The sequence below is a fragment of the Megalopta genalis genome, chromosome 15 (genome assembly GCF_051020955.1).
Source record: "Megalopta genalis isolate 19385.01 chromosome 15, iyMegGena1_principal, whole genome shotgun sequence".
NCBI lineage: Eukaryota > Metazoa > Arthropoda > Insecta > Hymenoptera > Halictidae > Megalopta > Megalopta genalis.
Genome location: NC_135027.1, coordinates 2,899,780 through 2,925,533, shown reverse-complemented (window position 1 = coordinate 2,925,533; position 25,754 = coordinate 2,899,780). Strand labels below are relative to the sequence as shown.

At 48.9% G+C, this 25,754-nt stretch overlaps 1 protein-coding gene across 2 annotated transcripts in view; it reads left to right on the top strand.

Annotated features, from left to right (window-relative positions):
- The first annotated feature begins 821 nt into the window (after positions 1–821).
- Positions 822–25,754, top strand: part of LOC117228144 (uncharacterized) — a 41,968-nt gene continuing 17,035 nt past the window's right edge. The window contains exon 1 of one of the 2 annotated variants that reach the window (XM_076526694.1): positions 822–1,938. In XM_076526694.1, coding sequence (XP_076382809.1) covers positions 1,518–1,938 — 421 coding nt within the window. In that variant the 5' untranslated portion in view covers positions 822–1,517. The remainder of the gene's footprint in view (positions 1,939–25,754) is intronic. The other variant, XM_076526693.1, reaches the window with a different exon arrangement.

Genomic DNA, 25,754 nt, shown 5'->3' with positions numbered 1-25,754 from the left:
CATCGCCGAGGGATCGAGGGGAGGGGAACAGCATCCGAAGAACGAAGAGAGGCGCGCGAGGGTTCGGAAGACGTGGACGAGGGACAGAGGCGAGGCGAGCAACGCACGCGAGGAGACGCGCGAGCGGAGAGGATCGCGAGAGTGCCGGAGAAGGAGCCCGAAGAGGGACCGCGGCGCGGCGGCTCGGCGTGGTGTCGCCGAAGAGGAGGGGCGGACCGCGGCGGGGGAAAGGAATGAATGGAAATCGCGAGAGACACGCGGGAGAGACGGATGAATCCCGGGGAACGGGGAACGGTGAGACAACGGGCTCGGACGGACCCGGCGAGGGCCGGAGAGGCCCGGCGGGGACCGACAACTTGTATGGGGCGATGTCGACGACACGTGACGCCGAGCGGATCCTCGCGAGGACTCTCTCGCCACCCGCAACAACAGGAGCGGCTGGTTCGCGCGGGAAAACGGTCGCGCCTCTTCAGCCGAGGACAGTGCGCCTCGAACCGTCCTGGACCCCTCCGGAGCCGGCTCGCGGCCTCGGTTTTGCGCGCAAAGCCGATGCGAGCCGCACCAACAACGGCCGGAAGATCCTCCGCGTGGAAAAGGGGGAGAGGAACCGGAGCGGAGGCCGTTTCGCCTCGATCCAGACCGGAAAACGCTCGAGGAGGGAACGAGACGGCGAGAAGACGGGGCCCGACGTCGGACAGGGAGGGAGAAACCGACTCGCTCTAAGCGGTCGCGGCGGAGGAGGAGAGGAAGAGGAGTAGGAGGAGGCGGTGGAGAAGGAGGAGGAGGTGGTGGAGGAGGAGGAGGAGGAGGAGGACGAAGAGCGAGAAAGAGCAGGATCTTCCAGTGATACGATACCGGGCAGCACGCGCGCCGGCACGTCGGCTTTATCGCGCGCCAACTCGAAACCAACTTCTTCGTACGCCTCCGACCGAAGCGCGCGATTTCGAACCCCGCTCTCTGCTCTATCGCCACGCGACATCGATCCCGATTCCCGAGGCAACGTCAGTGTCGCGATCCCTCGATCACCCGAAGAAATCCGGCGGCTCGATCACGTTGGGATACGGATTCGGGAAACGGGGACAGAGGAGCACACGCAACGACCAGCCCGCCCCGAACGGAGAAGGAAGCGAGATCCGATTGTGCCGCGCTTTCTACGAGAAGAAAGGTGTCCTTTGTCGGAAACCGTCGTCCTCGTCGAGTGGAAAACGTGTTCCGCGAGTGTCTTCGGGGACGTTGGCCGGCGTGGTCCTCCGGTTCGCCTTGGTCCGACGAGCAGGTCGCGGCCGGGGGTACGCGACGCGGTGTGCCCGCGCGTCCTCGGCGACGTCGTGACATGTGCGATTGCCCGTCGTCGTCCTCTCTGCGTTGGTCCTCGTCCTCGGCGTGGTCGTCGTCGACGCGAGGAGGGCAAGGTTGGTCAACGGCGGTGCTGCTGGTAGAGGACCGGCGGCGCGACACCAAGAGCACGTGGACCCGTGGCACCGCGACGAGGGCCGGCGGCGCGACAGGTTGAAAAGATGCTGGCACTGGCGATGCGCCGCGAACACACGACCGGCCGCAGCAATTACGAGCCCGCGAACCCGCTCGCGGGTTTCGATCACCTGCAGCACAACACCGGCAACCCGTTCGCGGTCGTGCCGGCCGCATCCGCGGAGGGCCGGCTGAGGGACGCCGGCCCGGAGCCCGACGGCGAGCTGCAGGAGTTCGTAGACATCGCCCAGGTCCAGCAACTGTTGCAGCAACAGCAGCAGCAACAGCAGCAACAGCAACAGCAGCAGCAACAACAGCAACACCATCACCATCATCAGCACCAGCAACAGGTGGCGGCCGCGGCCGCGTCCTGCATTTGGGGCGCGGTCTACCCACCGCCGCCACCCACCCTGGGATACCATCATCATCACCACCATCATCACCACCATCCTCCGCCGCCACCCTCAGGTAACGCTCTTTCCACCTATCGTAGCAAACCGCCTCGTTGTTCCTCGCGGACGGTTCCCGGTCCGTTTTCTGGACGCTGTCCTACAAGCTTGCTACCGGGTCGTAGCTCACTTCCCCAGCGATTTGTCACAGTTTCTCCGGATACCGATATCCGCGTGCTCCTTATCGCTCTGATATTTCGTTGGCTCGCTCGAGAGGATGTTGTACTCGCTATCCGACCCGGCTCCGTGGCGTTTTTCACCGGCGGCCGAGGTACGCGCGCTTGCGCCGCGGCTACCGGTATTGGCGCCGATCTAAACACTCGCCGATAATCGATCTTTACGAGCGTCGGCACGTCGAAACCTGTATTTCAAGACCGGCTATTAAGTTTCTTGTCACCGGTCGAGACCAACGCGCACCGTCGTCGTACCGGCGCGGCGGCGTATCGCGCGCCGTGTCAACCTCGCGGAGCCTCGAATCTCGGGCCGAGCCGGGCCAGATTGCGATGCCCTCGATTCTGCCCTCGCGAGAACGCTATCGACTACCTGTTGATCCTTGCCGTTGATCTCCTCGCAACGCCGCGATCGTACTTCGTTCGAAGTTGTACGATGATCTAGAACGATTCTGGGGCTTGACAGTTGGGAACCGTCCGCGAGGTCCGTCAGGACAGAAACAACGAGATTAGCTGCGCTGGATTGCTGGGAAGCTGAGACTGGATCTTCGCGCATTTGCAAGGGAATTTTTGTCGATCGATCTACAAAGGCTAGCTTCTATCAGAGTTTCATAGCCGTCGCGTAGTTCCGGACGCGAACTGGCATCGAGGATCAACAACCTCGAAAGAAACGTGACGTCAGCTTCCCAGCAATCCTGTAAGATTAAGTTTCTGAACAACACAGTGCCACGTAATCGGACCGTGGATGTTTCTACGGAGAGACCGATCGAGAGTCACCTGTCCCGCAAACATCCACGGTTTAATTACAGCGAATCGCGCGGACTCGGCGATCTCGTGGAAATCGTTACGGCGACGGAACGATCGGTCGACGTCGGAACGTCCACGGGATCGCTGCGTCTGGTCCGTCGAGACTTGAACTCGGTTCATTGTCACTATCAGCGACTTTCCTGCTGTCCCAGCTGCCCGGAGCCCAATAATCGCTTGCATGCTCTTCCGTTTGCTTCGCTTATCAAACACGAAACGCTCCGCTTCGCGCGATCCTCGCCGGTTTACGGTGCACTCGATCGGAAGGGCGCGCGATCGATCGCGAAAATATGCACGGCCGACGCGAGAACACCGAACATCCGGCGAAAGATCAGCGCGATCTTGCCGTCGGATCGCTGCGGTCGCTGTTAGATCGGCCGCTCGCGGGACATCGACGTACACAGACCAGTCTCTGCTGTTCAGAAAATCAGATAATTATCCTGCGCGATAATTACTACGGACAACTTGCTACATAATTGAAAGCTGACGCTGAACAGACGCCGATCTCGCTGTCGGAAAATCAAAATGCGAGAGCAGCGCGCGTCCGTTGACATCGTTTCATTCGCGGTGACTCATGCGCGGTTGTGCTTTTCAACAAAACTCGTGTTGCGTCAAAATCATCACGTCACGTGTGCACGTCGCCACGGCGTCCTTTGCTTTCTTTCGTTAACAATCTGTGATCACCGGACGTCTATTAACGCGATTTTCAATCTTAACATTCTTTTACGGTATGATAATCCCAAACGAAATTACTAGATCGTGTTACCCTGGAGCAACCTGCTGCTGCTGGTACACGACTGAAATTGCTGTTCCGGTCGAACGATTCATTAAAAACTTCTTAACCCTTAACTACTAAATACCAATTAAAAGTTACGCGATCGTTATCACCGGCCTCGCGGACTGTTAGCGTTTATCGCGTTGAATAATAAATTAGAATCCATTGTTCCTACTTTGCGCATCGATAACGAAGTGGTGCAAGTGCAAGTTTCCTTACAGTTACGGATGAGAGATACAAATAAAAATGTACAAGTAATTTGTAGCGGTCTCGCAGACCGAAGAACGACAGATAAGGATTAATTATAAATTATAGACTCTCGGGAACGATGAAATTATCGGCAGCAGATAATGCGTTAGAATCTCGCGAACAGTGCGGACAAATGCAAGTAACAGGTTTCCCTGAACGAGGCGAGCAGTGTGTAATCGTCGCGGATTAATTATTTACGCGCATGAAATTGCTACTTCGCGAAATTACAACTCGGTCTAGAACAGCTGTCTCCGAAGAAAGAGGTACATGCCGTGCGATAGAGGAGCGACTTATTTCTCTTGACCAGAGGCAAACATTTCTACAAAGAGCCGATGAAACTCGCGCGTGTTTTGTAAATTACTGCAACGGTTCGCAGTTACTCGAGTTTGTTGACTCAACAAGCACACCTTGGGTTTCCGTCGATTCCCCGGACTGGTTCCGAAGTTTTCTCCGCCGGCAACGAACACACTGTAAACCATTTTATTATTAACACGTTAAATATTATTCAATCGTTTGCAACAACTCGCATGTTAGATCGACGTCGCGCAGCACGAGATACGAGTGGCAAATATTATGGCGAAGCGGGCACCCTAGATCACCCAGTCGACAGACCGGCGAACCCGCGGCGATAGTGTTAACGATAACGTTAACCGGTGATTAATCGCGTGATTAACTCTTCCGCCACGAGGCGCCATTGTCCGCCAGGTGTGAATGTACGTGTTCTAATTCGATAGCGGTCGCGGACCCGTGGGTTTCGTCGTTGCGGTCTGCAAAAACGATCGGCCGGCTCGCGATTCAGAGATCGATACCTTCGATGATCGATCGTTAGCAACCGGTTGCACGGAACCGTTTCGAACGGGGCTGCTTTGTCCGCCATGTCTTCACCCCGGTCCCATTGTGTTCTTTTGCCGATTATTGATCTCGGGTTCCTTTTAATCCGCAACCGCCCGAATCCGCTCGTCTTCTAGAGGTTAACTTAACCTGTTCGATCGCGGCGAAAATATGTCCTTGCTTGACGTGGGTCTTCTAAGGGATGTGCTTCTAACAGACCATAAACAATTTTACAAACTGACGCATTTACGCGTCGCTTGGCTGAGGATAGAAGGTTCGCTTTCATTCGATACTTGCGCTATCGAGCCGATAAATTCGATTGCTCCTCGCGGCAATGGTAAAATTTAAATATCTCGGGAGCAAGGAAGTCCTGTAATCTGATGTGTTCTTCTTAACTTGACAGTACAGTCAATTTTCAAATCTGTTGAGATACTTTATTATATATTAAAAAAGGTGACAAGAAGTCGCATATATGCGTCGCTGGTAGCAAAAAGGGTTGATCAGTGCACAGTAATTTTGGTACTCGATCCGCCGTCTCGGAAACAGTGCCATTTTCCTACTAAATTGTCGGATTATGAAAGGTCGAAAATTGGATAAGAATCTCGTGTAGAGTAATTTGGCTGATTAAAATTGAGGGAGCCGAGGGGTCTCACCCTTAGGGCGGCAGGCTATGGTTTTCGCGGGGCCCGTGGTCCGGTGCGGCGCGAGTACGCGTGCACGCGCCGGGGGTCGATTCGAAAGATAAGAGAAAAGAGGTCAAGCAACGCGGTCTTCGATCTTCCGACGCGCCGTAATGTCATTAAGGATCCCGACCGTGACGATTAATGAAAGAGGCTCGATCGTCAGTGGCGTAAAAAGCCGGCGAAGCGAACCGCCGCGCGCCGTCCAGCCAGGAACAGTCCGAGACAATGCGATAAACCGTGGAGAAACTGCCAACGGCTTGCCGGTATCCTTATCCTTCTTGCGATGTTGCTAACGCGGCACAACGAATATTTCGAAAATACCGACGCGGTATAGCAGTTCGCGCGTGCTATAAGATGGAAAACAACGCGCGATCGTTTCCCGAAAAAAGTCCGGCGGACGAAAACTACTCTCGGGGTACAAGCTCGCAGGATATTAGGGATTCCGATAGTTTTCGGGGACGGTTCCTGACATTCAGGTGTAAATTATGTATTCTCGAGGCCGGACCCCCCCGTAAACACGAACGCTCGACGCCGTTGGCCCGAATTCGTACGGAAAGAAAGATTGGAAGACGGGCCGGGATCCCCCTCCGAGTGGAAACCATTAGAAGAGCGGAGGATCGTTGTTGTCGGACCACGCCTAACCTATCCATCCTATATAAATGGAATTATTCGCCCCTACATCAAGAATACGACGAGCACGGGGCTGGGGAATCTTTATACGGAATTAATCTTGTCCCCGACCTGGCCCCGGCCGCGCCGCGCCGCACCGCGTCTCGTCGCGTCGGCTCGGCTCGGATTCTGTCGTAAACACGACGAACACGCATAATCGGCCTGATTCGAGACCTAACCAAAATCGATCGTTAAACCGTGGTCACGTTCCTTTCTTAACCCATTACCACCCACCAATAACGCGATTTTGATTAGAGGCTTCGCTTCTTTGAAATCCGCACCTCGACCAACGCAGATCGTTTTCTACAATCGTGTTAGATCCCTCAATCGAAATCGGCCGATTTTTATTAGTGCCAAAGAGTTCGTCTTTTTTAATGCTGTTAACACGATTTACAGTGAATAAGTGAAATAAGAGGAGCTCGATAGTTTTCTTTGCAATAATTATTTCCAAAGAACTTGTTACATTGTAGAATCTGATTACAGTAAATTCTCCCTAATTGACGCTCAGCTTGGAAACAAAAATGGACAATTTGGGAAGTGGAGATACGTTTTTATAATTATATTTTCGAATAATCGTATCTCCTCTTCCCAAATTGTCTATTTTTGTGTACAAGCTAAGCGTCAATTGGGGGGATTTTAGTGTAGTTTGATGGTTTATGAACGAGATTATTCTAGTTTTTGACAAGGTTTTTAAGAAATGCTGATTGCCTTCGATCTTAAAAGATATATTATAAAACTGCTGGTAGTTCAAATCTCTAGTTTAATCACTTTCTAATTCTCCAGAATGAGTTCAATTAGTAAAATCGATTTAATAGAGTTGCCAATGGCGATTCGAATTTTTCTGTCACTGTTTGACAAGATCGTCGGCGAACTTTCCATTCGAACAAACACTTTATTCGAATAAAATGAAACAAACTGGGATTCCAAGGATTTCAAGAGATCCTCGAAGAATTTTATCTTCCAATCAAAAATGTATTTCTTACGGTCGCTGAACAGTCGTTGAAATCGATTACGCAGACTTCTCTATTTTTCTGGTTGCTTAACAAGCTTCTATAAATAAATCTACCAAGCCGAATAGATTCTTTGTTGCACCAAAATGAAAGAATCGACGCCAACATTTTGTCAAGTCACTGTTCCGCTCGATGTCGACCAAATCTCCATATTCAGAAACATAGGACCACTTATGAATACCACACTGGGTTCAATCGTGTGTTCTTAAATGTAAAATAGCGTGCGCTCATCCATCGATTGTTTCAATCGTCCACCCCACAATTTAAGGCCGTATGTACTTAATATAGATCCAACACATTAATGCAAGAAGTTGCAGTTATCTCATTTTTATTTAGCCTCTATATTTTTTTATTAAACCTCTATATTCTTCGATTTTGCAACAAATCGGTGTCCTTCCATACAAATTCTGTGAACGAATACAAATCATTTCCATCGAACGACAAATCAAAAGATCGATCAAATCGTAATCGCTTTCCAGTAGATTTATCGGATAATCCTAGATGTTCATGCAATAGTAACGAACAAGATATTGATCACATTGTCTGACAATGTCCTCTTTACGAATCTGAAAGATCTAAATTATATGAGCATCTTAGTAGCTGTAGCTGTTTAATAAACTGTTTCTACCAATCATCATGTCTGGTTTCACTTGTCGAAGCGTGTGCACGTATCCTATTATTCTTAAAAAAAAAACATGTAATATAAATGCATAAATAACCCATGAATTACTATTTAAGCTTTACGATTAAGTACGATTCGCTTCACTGTGCTAGCGAATAAATCTCATCTGAGATTTGAAAGCTAACAATAAAAAAAAAAACATCGTAATCCCGACAGCGAAAAGTAGATCGTCGTTTCCCACCAAGCGTACAGCCAGTCCTAGCCGAGAAAAATCCGCGCGAGCCCGTAGCGATCGGTTGATCGACGTGTTGCCGATCGAAAAATCCGATCGTCGTCGGATCGTTATACCGTGATCTCACGGGGCACCGTGAATGGCCGTTGGAATTCCGTCGTCGAGTATCTCGGCGAGTTCGCAGGTAGCCGATAGGCTAGAGGAATTTTTTCCCCCGGCTGGTTCGCCGGAGGTAGAAAACGGGCGGCGGAGAGAAGGGGAGGGGGGGGGGGCAGGGAGCTTTCATAGATCATTGTTTAAAGTGTCGTGGCTTTGTATGGTAACGCGGAGTAAATCGTATGTACACTCCTGACATTTCGTTATTATTGTACGAGCCGTAAGACAGGAAATCGTACATCATGCACGAACCTACGGTGGGCGGGTAAAAGGGAACGAGTCACCTTCTTCTCTCGGGCGTTCGGCTCATTGGCGTTCCCCGCGATGCTAAGTGTTTATACGCCCTCCGTCTTTCCTCTTTCTGCTGTCTGGAAACCGAGGGATCGAACCTCTTTCCACGTGGTGGACCCGTTCCTCGTTAAAAACGGCCGACGCGCTTCGTTAACACCTGCGCTCGCCTCATGGTCCCCTGCAATCGTCGCCACGGAAACATCTTCGACAGCCCGCGGAAATCGCAATTTATACAGGATTTATAAGGCAATCGATTCCGACCGGACTGTCGTACGAAGCGCGAGCCCCGCGCTTTAATAGCAGATTTTTGACGAAATTTGGTCTTTTAATACCGCGCGCCGAGAAACGCTCGTAAAATTTTAATGGGATTCGCAACTTGTTTCGCGACGTTCAGGTGACGGAGCCAGATTGCGCCAATGAAATCAACGGTGTAAGAACACGATTTACATAAGTTAAAGAAGACCGTCTTCCTGCAGTCGCGTCACGCTTTAAAGGAGGAATCAATGTCGCCTGTAGTTCGTTCCGAAGATATAAATTTTCGTCGTCCTACAAGAATGTAGGATTCGTAGCCGAATAAATCGGTGTACGTTCAAACCGTAAGTTTCCATGCTCGTCGGGCGGCAAAATATCAGTCCTCAAAATTGATCACCGGCCCCGCCAAAAGAGAAACTGATGATACATTTCACGAAGCCGGTTCATCCTGTAATCCAGTTCACTGATCGAATTAGCTGTTATCCGCAATAAAATGGAATACTATCCGACAGGCGAATCATCTCGGAGATCAAGCCGGATCGTTCGATGGAAATGATCCAACCAGACGCTGCCATCGCGCCTCCCACGGTTCATTTCCCTCGTCTAGCGAATCGCGAGCCGACTCTTGACCAAATGACAACCGTCTGGCGGTCTGCATTCCGTTTCGCGAACCGTGTCGCCTAACCGCGTGTCTCGCCTCGTTCCTTTCGCCGAAGGCATTGTCTTCTATCCGGCCGGTCCCCTAAGTAATTAGTTTCCCTTCGGTCCCGCGAATCCGATTCCTCTACCGTCGATCGCCCAAGAAAGTTCTTCGGCGCTCCCTCCTTTCGATTCCGTCGCAAAGAGCGCGGACGTGTTTTACACGAGACGCGTTAATCCTGCGAAAGAGGGCCTTTCAATTACGCCGGGCGAAACGGTAGCGTCGAGTGTTGTGTTCTGCAGCCGCCATGTTTTCGCACGGAATCGTAAACCGTGATGGCGTCTCGCCCCTTTCCCGATTTCCATAGAGATTGGCCTCCGCGATTGTTCCGCCGAATCGCTGCGAGATTGTCTCTTCCGAGCAAATATGAGGGACGCTCGGATATTTGCGAGACGAGACGATTCTACGTCTTCTACTGTGGGGCTCGAGGGGCTCTCCGCCAGCGAATGGGTCTATCCTGACCCGTGGTTGCTCGAGTCGCTGCACGGCTCTGCGAGATTCTTCGTAGTTGGCTTTCGGACGAAAGGCAAAACAAACGTCGGTGAAAGTCAATTCAGTGGAAGATAATAAACTCTGTGACAGCGTGGCGAGAGTTTTGCGTCATTCGCGTCTTTCATTCTGCCAATTTCTACGTATCGTGTGCGCACAATTAAATCCTTGCGCTAGAATCTTTTTCACGGCTACGCTGGTTGACGCGTCTTTGTGGCCGGAGAAAGTTTATATTTATCGCTTGTCCACGTTAAACACGGAACGACGACGGAAAAATTCAGGATAATTCGAGTTTCGATTCCGATTAAAGGAACAATGCTCATATGTAATAGAATACTCGAGATCTTCGTAACGATGTTACAGCGATGATACAGCACGGAGTTAAGCGATGACATAGCAAAAATGATGTTTCCCAAAAAGGAATCGCTACAGATCCGAACACGCGATTCGATCGCGTCTTTCGACGTTTCCAAAGCATTGTTTCGGGTAGTTTGCCGAACAGTTCTGCATAAAGACGGAATTTTCGAGTCGGAAGCGCTGGTCCGCCGAGAGCGCGATTTCTGGCGGGCGATCATTTTCTCGAGCATTGCCAAATTTCCCGGGACCGTGGGATCTTAGATAAATCGTTGCGTAAGCCGTCCCCGCGATTTCCATCCGCGACACCTACGTCCTCCTCTCGACACAGCGAAAAACCAAGCCGTGAGTCACGAGCCGGCGGATTCGATTCCAGACGATATTCTCTTCCGCGCGAAGGATCCGCGCATCACGGACCATTAAACTCGCGGATTACATATTTTTAGCCCGCGCATTTCCCGGTCCGATTGCGAATCGGCTTTCGAGTTACTCGATCGATCCGTTTTCTTCGCGAGAAATGCTCGTTCTCGTGTCCAGAATTCGCGGTGAAACCGTTGTTCGATAGCCGGCTAAGCCGTGTTAGCAGGCAACACTCGTTACGTCATTCGATCGTCAACACATTGGATATAATTTTCTTGGTACAAGATTAACGAGGCTGTTATGTTCACGCTATAATTATTCTCCTTAATTCGTGCATCTCCTCGTTATTCTCATTAAATGTCTCGCTATTCTATCGTTGTTTGTCATCTTGCTTTCCGTAACGAGTACGAAAACGATCTGTTCTAACGCTTTTATGCGATTATGGTAAACAACGACTGTAAAGTTTCGTTAAAGCTGACTCGTATAATTGACGCGGTCTAGTAACAACGCGATCCACGCGCGAAAATCTTCGTGCGACAATTCGCGAAAGATTTTTCATCCAGTATATCAGCATACTACGGATTTTATGCATTTATATAGCAAAAACGAGTGTAGCGGATGTATAAAATTGCGAACAAGAAGAATTGAACAATATCGTCGCACCGTTTTCAACATACCAAAATTTCTAACAGAAACAATTTATCTTCGTTCAATCTCTGTTTCTCGCGATCGCCTTTGAAAAGCTTTATTTTGCACGAAGATCCGCAATCTAGTTATCGGACACGGCGTCGTCGCCGACGACATCGCCGATAAACCGCAATATCGAGCCACCTACAGTTATCTAATCAGGTAAAAGTAGTTCAAACAGCTGGGTAGTAGTTCAACAGGGGTTGCAATAAAGAGTTAATATTCGCCGCGTCGTCTCCGTCGGATCAACAGCGTTGTTCTCGCGACGTTTATATTCGCGGTATTGAATCATCGGACCGGGGCGCAAGTCCAAAAAGCACTTTTGTGGAAAACGCACGACGCTTTTCCTCGGTTTTCCTCGAGGAGGTGAATCAGTTGCCGGTATTAAATACAATCGAGCAACGTCAATGCTCGCCGATGGAGTCAGAGAGAAAACGTTCGCGCATTGTAAACACTGGTGTAAGCTCGTCACACTTGGCGCTCGCCGTCGGCCGGCCGGCCTGCCGGCCCCGCTTGCCAAAATCATTCTCTCCGTCGTCGTCACCGATGATGCCCGATGCCGTCGTCGTAACGAACAACGTCACTGGACCGTTGAATCAGCCCTCAGGAATAACGATCGGATTGGATTCCGATGGATGCCGCGGATTTTGGAACTCTCGCGCGACTAGAAATAATACCCTGACGAATAACGTCGGATTCCGTTCCGGTGACGCAACCGAGTCGCATCCTTGGAAATTCCGACGATTTCGAATCGTGATCTTTTACGGCGATGCAACGGTCCGTCCCGGTCGCCATTTTTGGTCCTACGAACGGCAATAATAATAATAATAACGCCGTGGAACTGTTCTTTGCCGAACTACCGTTAACTTCAGCGCTTATCTTGACGCTTTATTTGTTATTCCCCGATCCTGTGATCGGTCGATACCATTTTTTTTCCTTTTTTTGGTCACCGTGAACTCGTATTCTCAATTTCGATCTTCCGCAGGGTAGCGGAGCCGGTTACTTTAAGCGCACTGGTTACTGTGCCTGGGGTTTGTTTTCGGGCACAATTAGCTTTTAAATTGTCGAATGAGACGCACTAAATTTCTTTTTGTACGGAGATAAACAAAATGAAAGATTAACAAAATTTTTATTGAATAATATACATAATGAGGATTCAAAAATTTGTGTTAAAAATAAACGAAAATAAAAGAATAAAAAATGTAAATTTTAAAACATTTATATAGTCGATGCAGAAGACAGCTTTTACGTTTTATAATAATTTCACGAATTCAAGGTAAAAATTTTGTTGATTTCTTTGTGATTTCTTTTATTGAGTAGTCTGTGAAAATTGCGTGCATCGAGGGCGAGCAAGAAATATTTGTATAATTATTAAACTGCGGATTTATCTACGAAATAAAAGCTGTTTCAGTTAATTGTAAGAAACGTAGATTAGATGAAAATATCTTCTTCGAGTGATTTGAATAGATCGAAAGTAACGTAAAGAACGCTTTCACAGCTTCGCATTTTGTTGATACATTTTTCATAAAACCCGCAGTCCAGTTAATTATTCTTGAAGCAGCCCCGCTCAAAACGCATTGAACTGTACGACATCTACAGTACGGCCACGGCAGCAACAGAGAATAGTACTTATAGACGCGAATGTGAAAGGTCACGGATCATTGAAAACGTTATTGGCGTAAATGATGGACCGCGGGTGGCCCGTGATCGTCGAACAGAAGAAAAAAATCATTCAATTACGGCGCGACGTTTTTTTCTTCTGTCGCTTCGTCCAACGGCCCGTCGACGAAACAAAGACCGGAAGGTGGCCGGCGATCGTAAACGCGATTCGTTATCCTTTCGCCTGGCCAGGACATCGCGAGGATTCTCCGATCCCTCCTCCACTCTCCGTTAGACTCGAGTTCGACGTACGATCGGGGTTTCATTTTCGTTAAAACGATCGCCGGATGATCGTCTTAGCCACTCGCAAAAATGGTAATTTTTCTAAAAAATCACGACGAGAAAAGCATCATTTAATTCAAAGTAATAGCTTTCAGTGACTGTATTTTAATTAATCAATTATATACATGAATTTACATATTATTTAATTCAAAGTAATAGTGTTTTCAGTGACTGTATTTTAATTAATCAACTATATACATGAATTAGAAATTATCCACTGGAACGTCGACACTTCAAAACACCCACAAAATAATAATTTGCCTAAAAATTTCTTTCCCTTCTATTCTCTTATTCATCCATATTTCCACTATATAACTATTATTTTTCTTTCGTATTTTATATTTTAACTTATTCTATATTTAATGTCTTTCTTATATATAATCATTGTTCTTATTTCTATTATATATTCACTTCTTCTACGATCACTATACTCGCGTGATTGCTTTTATGTCGCCTGTGTTGCAAAGAATCGTCCGTGCATGTGCACATAAATAGTTATTATAAATTATAATTATAAAAAGTCACAGTGTGAAGGAAACAATTGTGTGTAAATTGAGTTGATCACGCGTCAAGGGGTAGAACGGTGATCGATCAATATTTCTCGACGTTTCAATGGATCGGTTCTCGAAGCAAAGAAGAAAACGAATCGTTACAGTGTCGAAGCGTCGCGACGCGACGCGCGTCGTTCGAACGACGCGACCCGTGAAAACGGAGTCGCTTACGCGTGCGAGCTAACGACCCGTGGGTATTCGAGCAGAGTCGCGTTATTCCCAGTTTCATCGCAGGTAAAACCAATTTCCGCGAACGCCAACTCCCGTTTCAACCGTCGTCGCTCCTCTTTATCCGGGGGACCGTTAATTAAGACGAAACGTCCGACGGCACGTCGCTACTCGATCAGACCAAAGTTCTACAACCTGGCCGTTCAACAGCCAGTCAACAAGGCTCCGAGTCATGTCCGCGGGCCATAAATGTAATTCGTATAATCTCGCGTACACACGTGGCGCATGAAATGGCACTTGTGAATCGTCGTACGACCACGAAGACATCGAGCGAATTTTTCCTAGATTTCAAGTCCTATTCCCAAGCATCAAGTATGATCTGTACGATCCGAATGTCAAGTTCGAACTATCAAAGGGATAATATGACACTTGCGAAGAATCGTGCGGCCGCCGATATTTCCAACAAGTTTTTCTTACAATTGAAATGCTATTTGCATGCTTCGAAAATACTTGATAGATCCTAGCCGATGGATAAAATGGCCCTTTCGTAAAATCACACGACCACCAATACACCTCCAACAAGGTGTGTACTAGACTTTAAGTCCAATTCGTAAGCTTCGAGAATACTTGATAAACCCTAAAATGCCAAGTTTAACCTAGCCGATGGATAAAATGGCCCTTTCGTAAAATCACACGACCACCAATACACCTCCAACAAGGTGTGTCCTAGACTTTAAGTCCAATTCGTAAGCTTCGAGAATACTTGATAGACCCCAAAAATGCCAAGTTCAACTTAGCCGATGGATAAAATGGCCCGTTCGTAAAATCACACGATCACCAATACACCTCCAACAAGGTGTATCCTAGATTTTAAGTCCAATTCGTAGGTTTCGAAAATATTTGATAGACCCCAAAAATGCCAAGTTTAACCTAGCCGATGGATAAAATGGCCCATTCGTAAAATCACACGACCACCAATACACCTCTAACAAGGTGTGTCCTAGATTTTAAGTCCAATTCGTAGGTTCCGAAAATATTTGATAGACCCCAAAAATGCCAAGTTTAACCTAGCCGATGGATAAAATGGCCCTTTCGTAAAATCACACGACCACCAATACACCTCCAACAAGGTGTGTCCTAGACTTTAAGTCCAATTCGTAGGCTTCGAGAATACTTGATAGACCCTAAATGCCAAGTTTAACCTACCCGGAGGATAAGGATGGCCCGTATGAAAAAATTGAACAACTACCAATACCACCGACAAATTTAACCTGTACTATAAATCCCATTGGTTGGCGTCAAGTATACTTGCGGGCCCTAAACGCCAAGTTTAGCTTAGCCGGCGCGTAAAACGGCCGTTCGAAAAAAAACCGTGGGACTGCCGGGGACGCGAATGGGACCGAGGTTCCCGCTCGCATGATCGTCCGTCCTCTCGCGTTTCTGAAGTCCGCGCGCGAAAATCCTCGCCGGTCCAGCAGCGTGTCGTCGGTCAATGACACGGACGCGGCCCCGACGCCGTTGGACGCCCGCGAATCCGTGAACCTTTCGCGCCGAATGGATCCCCCGACCCCATGTAAATCGTCGATCGAGGCTGCTCGATCATTTCGAAGCCCCGGGCTGGTAGCACTGACTCGCGGACGCTCATGGTATCGAGCGGGGGACATTTTTATGTAAAACAGAGGGGACGGAGAATGATCCTGCGACGGTCCTTCCAATTCAGAATGCATCTCGCCTAACCGAACGTGAAATCATTCTTGCCTCTCCAGTATTTCTCTCTCTGTTCTTCTTATCGTTCGTTCCAAGTCGGTGAAAATCTGGATATCGACCACGGAGACCCGAAGACGTTGAAACTAGGATCCTGATTTTATCTGTATTTCGGAGTCCAGATTTTTTTAATTATTATTGATTCAGCTGTTAGGCTTGCGTAGTATTGTTGCGAAGTCCGTTCGATGTCACTTTTATGCGACTCTACGAGCACAAAAGGTGCGAACGACGGTTTATCGTGGGTGCTCTTTGAAAGTAGCGCGAGCTACTTTTTCTGTAACTATTGCAGCCTGCAGAACTCGTCTTATGTTTGCCATTCATGTTCTAATAATGGAAAGAAGTTTCCTATTGTTACACTGTAAATTATTATTATTATTATTGTTTACTAATTTAAGGGCGACAATTAATTAAATTATATGTTAATTATTTAAGGCTATACAGTAATGTCTCCCTAACTGACGCTCAGATTGTGCATAAAAATGGACAATTTGGGAAGAGGAGATACGATTATTCGAGCCTTGCAGCTCGTTTTTATAGTTGTTGACAATCGATAATTATAAAAACGAGCCGTAAGGCTCTAATAAGCGTATCTCCTCTTCCCAAATTGTTCATTTTTTTTGGACAATCTGAGCATCAATTAGAGAGACATTACTGTACCCTTTGGTTTACGCACACACACACACAAATAGGTCAACAAATACGCATAAATAGAATTATTACAGGTAAATATGAAACGTTAGATGACAGTGTAAATGTATAACATATGATCGTGTAGAACACCGATTCTTGATGGACGAAAGAGAATTTATGATGCCAGAAATGTTGTCGCAGTCCACAAGCGGAACCTGCATTCGGTTTGTCAAGGGGCCGTGTTAATTGTCGAGCGTTTCGATCGTCGCGGTAACGCTGCACCGCCCATGGATCACGGGCGCCCAGATTACGCCGAAAGTGATCGATGGGCTGCATCCGAACGCAGTCGGACGCGGTCTATTTCTGCGACGCTATCGATTCGTCCCTTTTTCCCTTTCCCCGTGGCGTGGGCACGTCTCGCCCGTGCACTTGGACGTCAACGACGATGTGTGCGACGCGTAGCTCTCTTATCGGTCAATGCTGACGTAGGACCGTAGCTCTCGCCTCTATAAACCATGCATAGACGATAACGTCGGACCTATGAATATCGCTCGCGCGATTATTTTCGCTCCGTGTCCACGTACTACGACCCTCTCCTTCGCCGGGCTTTGCCCACGATCGAATTCCTCGCGGAACTTTCCGACCGTTTCAGAAAACCGCTTTCCCCGATTCGAGGGAACGCGTCGAATTTAATAGTCATCGAGACCGCGAGTCTCGGAAAGGGGGTGAAAGCGTTTAGAGTGGCCGAAGATGTTCGTAGTTCGGGGAAATCGATCGACGAATTGGCAAACTTGAGTTTCAATTTTGTGATCGAAAAGCTTCTCTTGAATCACTTTTTCGTAGATTTTTGTTGGACGTCCTTTGTCGACCATTTGACGGGTCACTGAACATTGGAAAAACTGTGTTCCATCCCTTTATGCAAGAAATGTGTGTAAAATGTGCAAGTATGTGTACGGAAGAGGTTTCCAAACGTGCGAAGTGAAACAAGAAGTGTATACCTTAAGTGACCGAAATTTTCGAAACGATAAGAACTTGATTATGAACGAGCCTATTAAAATTGGTAAAAATTGCTGTTAATCAGTGATTGAAAATTCGTCAGATAGTGTTGTTTACCAATAAAATTCCACGAAGATGGATATCGGTCCCCGAATTGTGAGAAACGTCGAGGATGAAACTGTTCGAGCGAAACCAGAAAATGTCTGAGCGAAGAAAAAAAAACAGTCGAAGAAGAAGCAACGTCGAAGACGTCGTTGGGAATCGTGTGGCAGAGCAAGGAGGCTTAACTGGACGCGTGTAACGCGCTCGTATGGCGAGGAATCAATAGGAATCGTTTGAAAATAGTTCATTGATTGACGTATGCGGCTGAATGTTACTCGGTGCCGACGAACCGCGAGTGAAACGCAACCCGAAGTCGCTCGCATTGTCTTCTGACGCAAAGATAGAGCTTATTAGAGCCTCTGTGACTTGGGCACACTCGTTTCTTCGATTAGAATTCCTTGGGAATCCGTGTAAAAAGCGAAGGGAATTCGTTTCGAAACGTTCCGGAGAAACACACGGCGAAAATGTTCGTGTCGGATTTTTCGATAAAGCGGTATTTGCGGTCTCGCGTGGGTGCGAAAATTGAAGTTCGGTGCGAGAGCATGGCGGGAGAACGAAAGGGAATCCAAGATTTCCCTCCTAACAGTTAGACAATTAATCCAATTGACCTATCGCTCAGACAGACCTAACCCAGACCTGTTGCTTCGATCTCTGCACCCAGCCACCAGCTGGGAAAGAACTATTGGATTCGCCGGAAAGTTCGCGCGGTTTTCAGCGATTCTCGAAGCTGTGCCTTCCGAAATGCGAGCAATTTCAATTTGTTTGCCTTTTAGACAAGGTAGTGGTTTGTCAGGTAGCACTTCTGCCTCAAATTACATCGAAAGATTTTGGCAATCTAGTTCAGTTGGCAAGTTCGGCGATGATTGAAAGATGGAAAACGAAAAGAAACATTTTCAACACATAATTTTATTTTCTTTAAAAAAATACGGAACGCTACGGAGACTTGTAAAAAGAAGATCTCTAAGCTAAAAGAATGTAATCGAAGAACACGTGTGCCAAATTTGCGGCCTAAAAAAGGCTTTGTATTCGGTTATAAAAAAAAACCGCACGCATTTTCTAGTCAACCAAATATAATCGAGCTTTCGTGTCCCAGAAAATTGCGAATACAGCGAATGCTCGAAGATCGAAGCTCCTTCGAGATAAAAGAGCGAACGTCGCGTCGAATTAAAAGACTCGATTAAAAATCGAATTGGCCGGCGAGGCGGAACCCTCGGCCAGGGAAACGCGTGTCTAGACGGCTCTCTCCCGAAGCCCGATTCGATTTTTCTCGGGCGCGGATCTATTCGTGGCGGAAAGAGGCCGCAATGTCGAGGTGAGCTCGTAAACGACACGTTTCCCTGTTTTATTTCATTGCCATTCGCCGGGGCGAGAGACGCGGGCGACGCTCCGCGTGAACCTGTCTGCGGGACAGGGAACGAGATAGGCTCGAGAAAGAGAGAAAGAAGGAGAGAGAGAAGAGAGACGAGCTCGCCCGAGGGATAGAGAGAGACCGATAGGACACGGGTCAGAAATAGTCCCGGGACGATTGTGTGTGCCGTTGGATCGTCAGTCGAATTCCACCGACGGTACAAGCCTCGTCGATTGATGCTGTGCCTTCGGGAACGCGAGCCCCAGCGGCTATTTAAACGCGGATCCGCCGATTTTCGTTTCGCGGTGAAACCGTCTGCCATCGGCGGCCGTCTCCTATTGGCTGACACATGGGGTGAACCGCGGGGATCGGATCTACGAGCGATCGAGCAGGATTGATCCGCAGGTAACGGTGATTGCTGTGAAACGATGCTCGGCCGTTTGTTCGAGTGCTATAATACTCGCCAAAATTTTTACTCTTCGAAAGCAATGTTGGCATTCTTATTGGACCTAAGTTGAGAACAATGAAATTAGGGTGGGAATCTCTCCTCTCTTTAAAGGTTGTTCTTTGAAGCAAGACCAGCCAATACATTCAGTGTAATCGAGACAAGAAGACAACACAGTCTATTTTCAATCGTGTTTTATTGTGTTCGGCTCGCTCGCATTTGCAACGAACGCATAAAGTCTGTCAGCAAGCGTTCCCGGTCTATCGTAGTTTACCAGATTAAACGAAAACAATCTGCGTGCTGCCTAAGGCCATTTTGTTTCTAGGACAGCAGGAATGTCTCACAGTAAACAATAGTTTGGCAGTGTCTCGTCATGACTCACCGTTTCTGCTTGCAAGCGGCTGCCTTCTATTTCGCACGTTCCAATCACGCGCGCTAGTAAAAACGCTACACTGTTGCTTTCGGGCATCAACAATCTGGGAAATAATCGTCGTTCGACAGACACGTGAGCCGAACATCAAGGCCAAACACACACGGTGACCCACAAATAGATCAATTTCCGTGGGAAATTGATCGTTCCATGGAAAGAAAGTGTATCTTCCACAAGCATCTCGTAGCCTGAAAATGCTCGCGTTTTCTATATTTAAACACTGTGAAAAATGTATCGTTTCCTTTGTTTGCGTTGCAGAACGTGCTTCTACGAGATCGCATCTCTTCCGTGCAATTGTTCCCCGGCATTCGATAAAATAATATCGCGTGACGAACTCCGACTGCTATTTTCAGAAACGATTTCCGAAGCGATTATAAAAATTCCCCGCGAGCATCTCATTGATAGCGTGCGGCGCCGGGGTCTCGAAAGACGGTGAGAACCGTCTTTGATTCGGTGTAAAAGCTGAAGGGAAGAAGCGCACCGGCTGTCGCGGCGACAGGTATTTCACCTAACCAGCCTTAGGTTCGTGCCGGCGCGCCACGGCGGAACGTCACCCTCTCGAGTTCCACGCGACCCGACTATTTCCACCGGCTTATTTTTACCTCGTATTTTACATAAAGTATTTCCATGCTGCGTGTATGCCGGTCGATCGTATTTTTAGTGGGTTCACACGGCCCCCCGGCGCCCCTCTCGTTGCCGCGGTCCTCTCTTTTCCAGCGGCGACGTTGACGTTATCGCCGACAATTTATAAATACGCGTATCCGCGTCGGCCGCGATCTTTTCGCGGCTCTATCGTTTATTAATAACGAAGACACCGGCGCGCGGCGAGCGGCCGGGGAAAAAAGTGGAGCCTCCAGCGCGAGAAAAGCTTGTGGAAACGCGTAGGCACCGCACGTTTTCCCCGAACCCGGGGAGGAAAGCTCTTGACGCGAGTGCACAGCCGCCGCGCGTCGTCGCTCGATCGGCCATCATAATTTTAGAAATAGAACGTAAATACACCGGCACGCCGCGTGAAACTCGAACGTCAACATTCCGGCCGCACGCCCCCCCCCCCCTCCCCGAGGACCCCTTCGAGACGTCGAGGATCCGAGGATCGAGGGATCCCGATCGAGGAGACGCCGCGCCGCGCCGCGTGCAAGCAATTAGCGCGAGCCAGGATCTTCATCGATCCTCGAGTGACGCTCCGCAACGGCTTTGCGCCGTTTTAGATGACCGATCCGGTTTATAGACGCTTCACGGACTACGGTGATACACCTGTAACCTCCTGGTGTCAGCGGTGCTGGGTGCTGGGGGCGTCTTTTTCTCGGCCGCCTCTGCGAAGTCAATGCTTAAGGGCGAACGTGTGGGCTCTTTTTAATTGCACTTTTTCTGTGAACAGGATACGCCGTTGTTATTTTTGTGGAAAGGTTATCGCTAACTTCGGTGATTCGAGCGTATTTTTATCCGCAGCGGACGCTTTGGGGTGGCAGTTTCTAGAGCAGGATTTCATCCCTTAAAATTGTGCTCGTGCAGCTGAGACGAATATGCGTCTCGAGCATCTTGCTATTTTACGAGACTGTTCGTTATTGAAAGAGCAACAATGTTGTTGTAAATGATCGTTGGAATAATGTACTTCAGCTGTCTAAACAATCTGGATTCATTAATCAAGATTTAGCAGGCTTCGATGAACAGTCAGTGCCGTTTTAGACTGAGCGCCTATATTAGCGCCCCTTTATATCTATTTTAGATATAAAGCGCCTAAAAGATTCGCGTGTATTCTTTCCGTAAAGAGGAAGTGGGGTGAGACGCCTACCAGGGGCGAATAACTAGAAAATCTTGACATCTCGCGGAAAAATGTACTTGAACGACATCTTCTCCCTCGATGCAGTCCTGGTAGGATGTAATTCCTGCAAAAATACTCGACACGTATTTTCTTTGTCTCCATCAATCTTATGAAAGAGCCGGATATCTTGGAAATCGAAGAAGCTAAATGAACTCTGCAAATAGCAAGATCGTGTATTTTTTAATAAGCAAGTCGATTTACCGTTTGTCCCTTCGTGAACGAAAATTGTTTAACACGATCGAAACCTTCCTCATTTTACAATGATACAAACAAAATTATCGTTCGAAATCGTCGAATAAATCACATTATTGAAGCAACTACTGTCGAAAAAACTGTACAAAGTTTAAACAAGTCGGATTTTCTCAATTTTATGAGACACTGCACGAAAGCATTGAGCACATATAAATTGCTCGCAACACGTGGAATAAGATGTGCAAGTCCCAATGTCGTCGATACGTCGTCAAAGGCTTAAGAAAGAAAGGGCAGCAGCTCGACAGAAAAGTAACTAGGAATTCTCGCGTGAAACGGGCCACGCGTGAGCCCGTCGCCGGCATTTCCCATAAGTCTGGCAAAATGGACTAGCAGCCTAACAGTTTCCTGCACAGTTTCTCGCTCTAAAAAAAACGAGACGAGGAGAAAAGACGGCAAGGAGCGCGTCTCGCGGTTTGTCTCGTCCAGTGTGTACCCTCGACGGGGCCCGCTCATTGTAACGAGATTACGCATTAAACGGCCGAGAAACGAGGAAGTGCCAGGTAAATTACGGCCCTCTGCTCGATAGTAAATTCACCTATACGCCTCCGCGGCGCTGGATTTACAGGCTCCTCGAGTATCGCCGTTTTAAGAACGCGACCCGGCCGTCCGGTAACGCTAATATCGCTCGTAAATATAATGTCGAACGGATCCGCTGAAGTCCTCGACAGGATCCAGCTTTGCACTTTGACAAGTATGTCCTGTCCCCGTCCTCTTCTTCCCTCCCATTCTTCCTCCTTTCCTTCTCTTCCATGCGGCACACACAAAATACCCCTAAACTTGCGGAAAATCTACGGAACTCGGAGAACCATGGATTTTCATCGAGAGGTTAAATTCGTTCACATTTTTTAATCGTACGATGAGAACGACAAATTCGTTGTAGCCGACGCAAATATTGGACGCAATCGTCGACGCTTGATTTTCGAAGAAATTGGCGACCGGTCTTGACACTTTCTCGAAAGCTTTAAAATCCACGTGGTGCCAAGATGAACCTTTTGATGAGATGAGTCTTTTCGTCCGTATTCTCAATCAAAGACAAAAAAAAGAAAGCAAGCGTGAGAGCTCGAGTAAAATATTAATCGCAGTCTTCGGCGCTCAATCTGCAACCAAAATGGCGGCCAGCCGCGAGTCCTCCCTAAAGATCCACGTGCTAAGAAGAACCACGGAATTCTTTCTTCGAGAAATCTTTCCAGCGACGCGCGCGATCTCGGCGTCAAATGTAGCTTGAATAAAATATAGACCAGGATCTAAGAGACCAGGACGCTAAACAAAATGGCGCTCGTGCTCGAAGGCTCCCCAGAGCGTAAAATTCAGGTGGTTCCGAGAGGAGCGTCGGAATTCTCGCTCGAAGAGATGATTCCGTCGGCATTCCGTCCCGTTGACCGTCGTCTCCCTCTCTCTCTCTCTCTCTCGCTCTCTCTCTCTCTCTCTCTCTCTCTCGAGTATTCCAAGTTCCACGGTGGAATCCCGAGATGTTGGGGCTCCGTCGGCGAGTCGGCCGCGTTGACCCATTTCCTGTAAATAGACGCGCTCGTTCGCGCGCGTCTCGTCGCGGGAACCATCGCGGGAAAAAGAAGAAGAAGAAAAAAGAAAAGGTTGGATCATCTCTCGCGTCTCGTCGACGCGATCCGGTTGGTTTTCGCAGCGGCCGGGATCGTTCGCGAGACCGCTGCCCACGTAATTTCCTTAATGGGCCGGCCCGATTAAGACGAAAATCTCTGGATGGTCCGCGGCGAACGAGGCGCGGAGCGACGCTGATGGATAACGGAGGCAGCCGGTCGCGGGCAACGATTTTACGAGGGCCCTTGAATCGCCTGCGTTTTGTTTGATCGTCTAAAGAGGCTCTCTCTCTCTCCCTCCCTCCCCCCTCTCCCGTCTTCGCCGCCGTCCTCGTCTTCTTCAGCGACGATTACGACCTTGCAACCGGCGTTGCGTCATCGCGATCATCGAAGAAATCGGCGGACGATCGGCGTTTCGCGCGAGACGCGGTTACGCGCTCAAAAGGATCTTCCCGCTATTCATTATTCTTCGTCCGTCGAACGATTAATCTTCGGACTAGATTCCTTTATTTTTCGCCGGCCGATTCGTTGATTCGCCGATCCCGATCCGAAGCGGGGTCTTTAAATAGCAAGCAAGCGCGAGCATAATGCGCGACGCCGATGGTCGCCGAGAGGAAACGGGCAATCAATACGCGATAACGTCGCTATAAGGAACGTGTGATTGTCGGGAAGCGACCGCCGGGAATCCTCCGGGGCCGCACCGGAAACGATCGTTAATCGAGGAGACCTGTCGCGCAAAAACGTGCGAAAGAATAGACCGAGCCGTGCTTCGTGACTCACCCGCGAGACCTGCCGACAGGATCGGACTTAAATGGCCGGCTCTCTTGCTGCACCGAGATAGGCGGAATCGGCCTGTCCGAGTTTCTCTGCATAATTAGGTGCGCCTCGGAGATTGCTCCATTTATTTCTTTCTCACGGGCCGAGGAAAAACGCGGTCCCTTCGCGGTCCCTTTGGACCCGGACCCGCGGACTGAACGGATTTCAGTGGACGGTGGTCCCCGCGCCGGGCAAATTAACCGTCGACTCGGACAATCGTTGTGCAAGTTTCGTGAATTTCTCGTACAATTTATACTGTTATTGCGGAATGGCCGGACGTAAGCATTATAAATAGGCGCATAATGCGAGCAATATTATGTAAATTGTCCTCGTGGTTAGGTGCACTTTTCCGCGACCATATTTTTCTTTCGTTCTGACACGCTGAAAAGCTATTCTCGTCGCAGACGACGACGCGTGCACCGTCCCGGAGGGCTCGGAGATTATTAACGGGCCCGAGAAAAATGTTTCCGAATTTCGCGCGAACTCTGAACGCTGTTTCCAAAGTATCCGACGCGAAATAATCGCGCGTAATTCGCGAGAATTCGACGTTCGTACGCGTCGAGAAGCGCCGCATCTTCCAGAAATGGACTGGAAAGAAGCGCGTTCCCGCGGAAGCGAAGAAAAGCTTCGCAGGATACCGAGAATCCTAACGGCTCCAGGAGAAATGTGAATGATACGTATGGTTGTTCGGCGTCCTTAATCCACCGTTCGCGATCGAGGAATCGATTAATGCGCCCCTGAAACGGCGAGCGGCCGGCGGTTCTGTTGTGTGCGTGAATCACGCACGGCGGGCTACCACGAAAACACGCTCGTCCCTAATTGCGTTCGGATGTGGGTTACAGGCATGCTACTACGACTTCTTGTTCACCGTTCTCGCGATTACGCTCCGGTGGAGCATTGAGTAATCAATACGAGCGTCTCGAATCACGATATACCGAAGAAGAAGCGGGAAAGCGAAAGAAAGAGAGAGAGAGAGAGAGAGAGGAGAGAGGGGCGGGAGAGTGAGAAAGAGAGAGAGAAAGGAAGACGGAGGAGCGAGAGTGGGAACCTCGTTAACGCCAGGATCAAACGTCCTTTCTCTAATTCAACGGGCATCCTTCGACGAACGGTCGTGACCCTCGGCGAGCGGGCTCTAAACGTGAAACGACTTCATCGGGGGGATAATCGATTTTCCCGAGGCGTTGCCCTTGACGCGCCGTGTGTTTTCCACGATCTTACGCGTTTCTTGCCTGTTTAACGACGCCGAATGATCGATCTCCTTGGGAACTTCGTCTCACGATCGCCGGTAACGCTCGCGCGGCCTCTGGATCGCTCGAAAATAATCGCCGCGCGACTTTCCACGTTTCCCGCGCGCGCGAACCGGACATCGTTAACACGTTGATCGAGGTGTCCGCTATTTGCACACCGTCTCGTTGCCTCCTCCGGACCACGTTTTTATCCGTGTATTTTTACCGCGGTTGTGTTGCGTTGACAGAACGGTAAAATGTTTATACAGCGAACGCATCGATCGCCGCGCGTATAATGTAATTTTGCAACGAGTGCCATTTACGACGCACGCCGGACGACTGTTGTTAAGGATGATTATCGGCTCCGCCGTGCACTTTGTCGCCGTCGGTTACTTACGGCGCTAATTAATTTTTGTCCGATTCGTTGTACTTGTTTCTGAAGTTCTGCTGCGTT